Below are 8,470 nucleotides of genomic sequence, written 5' to 3'. Positions count from 1 at the left end.
TTTCTCTGAAGCTAAGAATACTCTCCTGGTAAAGTGACTCTCCGCTCTTCTCTGGGGGACGAGTCTATTAAAAGTTTGGAAACCCCCTCCCATCTACCCCTCCATCATCCACCCATCGGGTGTCACTTTCTCTGTGGGTCTCCACCTGCCCCCACAGCTGTCTGCGTTCAGATTCAGCAGGGATTTCGTGTAGCCCGCTTTCGAATGGAAGGTGTGGCTTTCTGACAAGCTCGGTGAGGGTGGTTTCCATAGAAACGGTGACTCAGACCGACTCGGACCAATCACAGCTTATTGGAGTCGCCTGGTTCCATCTGTGACGAAGAGACTGAGATTTTTGGATCCATATGCAACACGGTTTAATGAGAGCAAAGAGCAGGTAAACACAAGGAGAGGCGTGGTCAGGGAACAGGTCGATAAACAGGTGAATAAAACAGGCAGGTGGTCAAAACACGAGGAGGGAACACGGAATAAACGCTCTGAATGAACGCACTGCAGAACAATTCAAGACTTCACTGGAGCAGAGGGGAGAGCAGGTTTAAATACAGCTTGGTGAACAGCTGGTGAAGGCAGGAGTGGCAGCAGATGCATGATGGGAAATGGAGTAAGGCAGTGAACAGATGCAGTTAGACTCTGGAGAGGGTTCCCTCTGGTGGTCGGAGGAGGACATGGCTGGTTGAGCTCTGAGACCAGCCTGGAGGTGTCTGTGTTGTGACGTAGAGTGAACTGACTTCAGTTTGTGATCATGAAGATGCTGAAATTGATAGCTAAAAATGCTGAAGCTGATAGCTGAAAAGGCTGAAGCTATGGAGAGTAAAATATCGAAAGTTATTTAAGGTTTAAGTTGATTTATTCTGGAATAATATTTCTGCCTTTTAATTATTCATAATTATGTTAAAAAGTTACTGTTTTAAAGTTTTAAAAATTGGGATTATGTTAGCTTTTTGGACTATTTTGGCATTTACTAAGATTTTTTAGACTATTTTGGAGTTTAGCGAATATTTCAGCTACATACTAACTGTTTTGGCTAATTTAGGCTTTTCTTTTTAAGTTTTTAGGCTATTTTGTAGTTTAGCTATTTCTTCAGCTACGTGCTAGCTGTTTTGGCTAACATAAGTTTTTTTTTTTATTCTAATTTGGCATTTCAGCTATCAGGCTGTCAGCTTCAGTGTCTCAGCCATGTCAATTTCAGCATCTTCAGCTATCAGCACTAGCATCTTCATCGGCCAAATTCAGTTTACAGCATTCACACTAGCATTATCACAGGTAATGCTATATATGTAGTTCATAATTATGTTGAAAAGTTACAATTTTAAAGTTTTAAAAATGTAGTTTTAAAGTGTTCACTAAATGTTTATCCTGTTCGCGACCTAAGGTGTGTTTAGATTTTGCCCCCTGTGCGACTAAGTTCTACACCCCTGCCTTAGAAGAAGTGCTGGCACATGAGGAAAGGACTGGAGGTGACAATTCAGATGAATGTAGGGGACTCCCAGCAGTAAAACCCCCACCAGCTGCTCCCTATTATTATCCAACCATCACTGCTATATTTACTGTGACAGACACACCGCCAGGTTCAGGTTTTACATGGATGGAAATGACTCTGAGGAAGTGATGACGAGAAAATTGACTTCTTTAAACATTTTTTAAACCTAAAAAAGTGAAAAAGACTCAGATCAAACTGCCAATGTTTCATGACAGTAAGTTTGGCATGAATGGTCCGAAGAATAAACTATAGAGCTAGCATCATCAGGGCAATACGATGATCATTAATTTAAGACATATCAAGGTAAAACAATTGCTCTGCAAGATGATTTGACGTCTTTTTGTACCAAAATAAAACTTCTTTAACATCAAACGTCTAAGATTTGTCAAATCTAATTGATTGCTTGCTGCCTGCCCTGACCCTCGCCTGGTCAATCACACTCGTGAGTGACCTCTGCCCGTCTGACCCTCATTTAGCTTAGTGGACTTTAAGCTGTTGCACATGATACCATCTGTCTTCTTGTTAGTGACATGTATAAAGAACACTAAGATTAAAATTGCCTTTCAGAGTTTTTCTGTATTATGTTGTAAATCAGAAAGAGGTGAACTAATGCCATTTGAGAAAGATCATATTTGTGACATAGAAAATTCACTGGGTGCATCAGTCTCCTTGCTCCGCTCCATTCTGATGCATCAACTAAATAGATCCAAGATCGTCTTAGTTTTCCTCATCTGAGCTGGAATCTCCCAAAGTTACTGTGTTCCTGGTGTAAAATAAATATTTCTCTTTTATCTTTTTGGCTTCAGAAAAACATCTTAACTTTTTCAGAACTCCAGTTTCACCCAAAATCCCACAACATCAAATAAATTGACAGACTTTTCAAAAAAATAATATGTTATTCAAACACTTGGATGGAATCTAAACAAATGTTCAAAAATGATAGTTTGGTAAGTTTTTGTTCACAATAGCTTAAGATGGATTATTGACATGAACGTTCAGGAAAAGAACATCTTATTTACCTACTGTAACAAATCTGATCCACACCAGTTGATATGGTGTAAATGTATTATAAATAATATTTTTTTAACAAATTTTGTTTCAATGCAAGTAGTCATTTAAAAAAAATCAATAACAATAACAAAGCAGAACTTTTTCCCGCTAAAAGCGTTTTTGAGATTTCATGGAGACAGCCATTTTGAAATGGTAAGGAAAATACCTTCTACACCCCCTAGTGGAAAGATGATGCACTACAGGGCAGAAATATGGACTATTCAGTGGATTTTTGAAGTCCCCTGTGACAATTTTTTAAAATAATAATTAAAAAAAAAACGTTCCCAGTAGTGTTTTAATTATGTTTATGACGTTTTTAACCAAAATCCCTGTTTAAAAAGCCATTTTATATGTCGATCTGAATCCTGTTTCCAAAATCTCCTATGAGGGGGCGTGGCTTTTGGTGCTCCGCCCCTGATACCCCCCCTGTCTGATTATAAAAGCTCTGTGACACAAAAAACAGCATTAGAGGGGGACTTTAGGTTAGTTTAAGATCATTAGGGGTCTCAGAAGTACCTGTATCATATATGATACGAAGGGTTTTAGAAGGTTAAGAGATGATGAATCCAAGAAAAAAGCAACTTTTTCAGTTTATATGATTTTTTTAGGCTTTCATTAACAGACTCAAAGACACAGGGGTTCAAATGTCATAATTTAATTCTACTTTGGCTACAGCACAGACTACACAACAGCATCACGGTATCATGCAGTACAACTACGGTGAGGTCAGGCCGCTCTCCTGCAGGGGGCGCCCTCGTCCCCACCGCCGACCTTCTACGTCTTCTACCACGAAACAACAACCAACAGGAACAGGTCGTACCATCGATACACATCAGAATAAAAAAACAGTCCCTTCCTCCAGAGACACGAACCGCTGAATGCATTTCCATTATGGCATCATGGGAAATAAAAACACAAACAAAGCAACAACTCATTCTGACCTGTACAGTTTGTGAAGCAGTAAAAAAAACAGCATTTTGGTTTTCAGGTGCATTTCATCCACAACAAACACTCAAATAAAGACGACGTGACTTCCACCCTGTGAAAGGCAACCAGCTCGGCCCTGCCAGAGCGCCCTCTGGGGGCTGAAGGCGGTACGACCAATGAGCAATGCTCCACTGGAATCCTCTGGAAGTTTCCTTTTCATGCTGCAGTTTTCAGAGAATCAGGAATAATCTGGATTTGAGGGTTTCAGGTTTTTAGATGAAGCCCGTCTGGGTTCTGAGTCGGCATCTGCAGGCGTGTGCCGTAGCTCAAGACAGAACCAGAACCGGACACACTCCTGCAGATGAAGGACCAGAACACGTCAGCAGGGCTTCAGGTTTCACACAAAACCCAAACGTCTACAGGGTTTCTATCAAATGTCAGCAGAACCCGTGATTCCACATTTTGGTCCTCAAACCTGAACCACGAAATTCTGGTTTAGTCTGGGCTGCTGATCGATGCTCTGGCGGGTTTGGATCGCCAGAGTTTTAACCTTCACAGGGCGAACATCAAAGGTTCTGCTCCTGTTAGAGAGGATGGACCGGACCGAGTCGCCTGCACAGGCCTAACAGAACCCAAATAAGGCCCCTTCAGAACTGACAGATCCAGCTTCAAAGAAGGGAAACGCAAAGAGGCACCAGAGAGGCGATACAAAACTGCAGTCAGTCTGTGCGGTACCAAAACCGGACGTTATAAAAAGACGAGCAGGAACTACATCATCCTGGAGGAGGTTCCTGACGGGAAGTGGCCCAGGTGCTGCTTCTGTCTGCGGCCGCGCTTCGCCTTGTTGCACCTCCTGCAGGAGACAGAGCGGAGCGTTACTGATGGGAGGAAGGAGCAGTGAAGTCCACAGACCTGCAGGTGCAGAACCAGAACCGCAGGAAGCTGAAGCAGTCGGATGCGAGTGGGAGGAGCTCAGATCTGTGGAATGACTCATCATTGAAAGGCAGCAGAAGAGTCTTTAGGAACATGGGGCTGGTTCTGAGTCCAACATTTTTTATGCTGTTCTGGAGATCAGCTAATATTTACATCCTAGCTGTTTAGGCTAATTTAGGCTTTTTTCATATTTTTAGGCTGTTTTCAAGTTTAGCTACTTTTTCGGCGACATGTTAGCTGTTTTGGCTAACCTACGTTATTGTTTTAGGCTAATTTGGCATTTAGCAGGAATTTTAGCCAGCTATCAGCTTTAGCGTTTTCAGCTATCAGCTTCAGTGTTTATAGCTATCAATTTCAGCATCTTCAGCGTCCAAATTCAGCTTCCAGCATTCACACTAGCATAATTGCAGGTAATGTTAAAAAGTAACAGTTTTAAAAATGTAGTTTTAGAGTGTTTAATAAATGTTTATCCCGTTCAGCCCAGGACCTAAGGCGTGTTTTGATACCCCTGCTGTTGGTAATTCCTACAGATAGGGGCGGAGTTACGTGGCTATAAAAAGATCATCCATTCACTACTTCTCAGTTAGTGCACTAGTATGGTGTTTGGCACTTTTTCTAGCTGTTTGAATCTAATTCCAGAACCCTGGAAATTTCCCAGAAGTCTCTGGGAAAAGTGTAGTGCTCATCGATGCCCACTACATAGACCACAATGCATTGCATTTGCACAATTTATCATTACAAAACATGTATTTTTATAAACTACCTAAGTTTTCATCATCAGAACACAGTGGATCTGTAACATAGTATTAGTTGTTTTAAAAAAAGAAAAAAGTAGTGATCATGGAGTCAGAATCACATTAAAGTCCAGGATACTAGATAGTTCTACACGATGTTGTATGTTAGGGATTATGTAGCAGTGATTGACTCCAGTCACAGCCTGAATCTTCATCATCAAACCAGAAAAACTGGATTCTACAAACATCGTTCTCTGAAACTCATAAGATTTCAAGTCTACAATTTCCACATGTGATAATAAAGGACAGGAAAGGATGATCTGAAGAAGTCAAAGAGCGATGAGGCAGAAGCAGAACCTGTGAGGACTCAAACTCCTCTACGTCTATCACACCTGCCGGAGGACTTCTCTCATTTCTCTGTTGTGTAAAGCTGTGTTATTCTTTGAAGGACACTTAGAAAATCATGAAGATTAAAACCTCAGCTCAGACTGAAGCAAGTCTCGCCTGGAAAAACCCAACAGTTCTTCCACTCTGAGAGCTCCCTCTGCTGGCTGACACACGTCACTGCTTCTCATCAATCTCTAAACCAGACGTGTCAAAGTCAAGGATCCGGGGGCCGGATCCGGCCCCCCGGGTAAGTCTATACGGCCCTCCAGATCATTTTATTGTTATTAATGGCCCTATGTTATAATGCATAATTTTGGCAAAATATATTTTTATGGAGAGTAAAATACTGAAAGTTATTCTAGGTTTAAGTTGATTTATTTTCTTGAATAATATTCCAGCCTGTTTTTGTTACATAAAAACAATTAATGTGTTTATTAATAAATATGTTATGAATAATAAGAAGAAAATGTTAGTGTTTTTTTTGTTTAGCTAATATTTAAGCTACATGCTAGCTGTTTTGGATAACCTACGTTTTTTTGGGCTAATTTGGCATTTAGTAATATTTTAGCTTGCTATCAACTTCAGCATTTTCAGCTATCAATTTTAGCATCTTCAGAATTCCCACTAGCATTATCACAGGTAATGCTATTTATCTAGTTCATAATTATGTTAAAAAGTTACAGTTTTAAAGTTTTAAAAAATTGGCATTCTGCTAGCTTTTTGGAATACTTTGGCATTTACTAAGATTATTTAGTCCTTTATGGTGTTTTAGTGTTCAATGAATGTTTATCCTGTTCGTTCCATGACCTAAGGTGTGTTTTAGATTTTGGCCCCTTGTGTGATGGAGTTTGACTCCTCTGCTCTAACCCATCAGCCTCTCATTTTCTGCCTGGATACAGTCGGGTTTCTCTCATCTATGATCCCAGTGCGGTTTCTGTGTAGTACCTGGTGAAGCACATCACCACGGCAACGATCACAGCGATCTGAACGGCGCCGATAATGGCAGCGATGAGGACGTAGTGCATCTTCTGACCACTGGGTACCACATAGAGGATGTTGAAGTCCAGCAGCTGGTCGCACTGCGGGCCGCCGTACGCCGCGTCACACCTGACACACACAGACACACACGGCAGATTCAACACACATCCTGTACCCTACCAAAATAAGAGGCTGGGCTTTATTGAGACGCGTGTTGAGGTTACCTGCAGGTGGGCAGGGTGCCTCTCATCTCACACTGGCCGTGTTCACAGAACTGGGCGTAGTCATCAGGACAAGGGGCGGGGTTATCTGGAAACCCATCCCCCTCTGAGGGGTTCAAATCAGCTGCAAACAAAAAAAGAGAATGCTGGCTTGTGATTGGCTGTCATTGTGATGGTGGGCAGACTTTCAGGTCAGCCGCTCACCATAGATGTCAGGTTTGGTCCTCATGCTGTCGTCTTTCCTGCTTTTATCTGGAACCACAGAAGAAGAAGAAGATCAGGTCAGAACCGGATCAGAGAGAGAACTTCAGAGTTCAGAGAAACAGCAGAACAGAATGAAGACATTGTGAGGGTTTGGTTACATTTCCTTAAAGACCCACTCTGATAAAAATGCTGTTTTTACCGTCTCCTTGAGATAATTTTCTCATGATGGAGGACATGTATAAACTGAGCTCCAAGCTGGATGTCTGAGTATTTAATAATGTTAGGTCGGGGCGTGAGGGGCTGTAAGCTAGTGGGAGAGAGCGTAATTTGATTTGATTGAATTCTGTTTTAGCATGAAAACTACAGTTTCATGTTGCCGTGGCAACGTCTAACTTCTAAATCAGGTGTGAGCTCTGAGTCGCAGCTTCATCTGTTTGTTTGAGGCTTGTGATGAAATGAGGCGTAAACGTGCAGACCCCCTGAAATATTTAAGCGGCGCTCCGAGCTCATTATATCTGCTCCGACTACAAATAAGGGTTAAACGGGTTCCGTGGCGGCGCCAGCCGGAGGCCGTGCTTGCGCTGGAGAGGGGAGACGCTCCCCTCCGTGTGGCTGCGGCATTCATGAGCTTCTGCAGATTCTGGGTCACGGCTCCTCAGAGGCCGAGCTGCACCTCCTCAGGACGAGCCGCACCTCCTCCAACGGCGGGGGGTGGGGGGGTGTTCATGCAAGCTAATGCGAGGAGATGCTAGAGACGCACGCCAACAGCGTCTGCAGAACCTCTCTGACTTACAAATCTAAAAAGAAAGGCTTTCTTCGCCGGTGAGACTCTGAGGTGCAGAAGAAAACACGAGTTTGCCACATTCTTTCAACTTTGAAATGAAATATTTTAAATATTTGATCTTTTCAGATGCAGTGAAAATGTCTTCTTAAAGACTTGAAGCTTTTAACACTTCCAGAAGCAGCTGCAGCAGGTTAGAGTCAGCTATTCTTGGTTCTCTGAATGGATCACAGTTCAGATTTGAGGTCCCACAGGGCTCACTGATAGGCTCTTTTTGTTTTTTTTCCCCAAACTGTTTCTTAAAAATTAGGGCTGTGAATGTTGATGCGGGCGATGAATAAAACAATGAATTTGTTCATATTTATTGATCGCTGTCATCCGTCCTGCCGTGCAGCTGTGAATTCAACGTTATAAAACTTTGTCTATCTATTGATTATGTCAAATTTTTGAGTTATTTTATTTACAGCTTTAACTATGAACATTTTAATTGAATTATTGCAATTTGGCTCCCCCTCCAGCAAATGGTGCCCTAGGCGGCCGCCTTGCTTGCCTATGCTCAGTACCGGCTATGGATTCTGCACATGAAGGGATGTCAGGCATTTCAGGATTAAAAATTCCAGAGAAAACAACATTCTTGTTGTTAAAATGTGGTTCTGTGTCATTGACGTAACCAGCCAGACGGAGGAATAGAAAGACAAACTCACGGCCAGCATTAGAAAAAGCGAAACCCTTCAGTAAAAGCAGGACAATCGAGTCTTCACGGTGAATTTTGTCG

The 8,470-nt window shown here is 42.1% G+C and overlaps 1 protein-coding gene across 1 annotated transcript in view; it reads right to left on the bottom strand.

Annotated features, from left to right (window-relative positions):
• Positions 1 to 3,169: 3,169 nt before the first annotated feature.
• Positions 3,170 to 8,470, bottom strand: part of LOC112151295 (tomoregulin-1) — a 14,261-nt gene continuing 8,960 nt past the window's right edge. Inside the window, exons 7-10 of the mRNA XM_024280140.2 lie at positions 6,915 to 6,962; positions 6,714 to 6,834; positions 6,457 to 6,618; positions 3,170 to 4,310 (exon numbers count right to left, since the gene is read on the bottom strand). Coding sequence (XP_024135908.1) covers positions 4,226 to 4,310; positions 6,457 to 6,618; positions 6,714 to 6,834; positions 6,915 to 6,962 — 416 coding nt within the window. The 3' untranslated portion in view covers positions 3,170 to 4,225. The remainder of the gene's footprint in view (positions 4,311 to 6,456; positions 6,619 to 6,713; positions 6,835 to 6,914; positions 6,963 to 8,470) is intronic.

The sequence above is a fragment of the Oryzias melastigma genome, linkage group LG20, assembly GCF_002922805.2.
Source record: "Oryzias melastigma strain HK-1 linkage group LG20, ASM292280v2, whole genome shotgun sequence".
Classification (NCBI taxonomy): Eukaryota; Metazoa; Chordata; class Actinopteri; order Beloniformes; family Adrianichthyidae; genus Oryzias; species Oryzias melastigma.
Note: the sequence above shows the minus strand (reverse complement) of the source record. Positions and strands in the feature narration are given on the sequence as shown.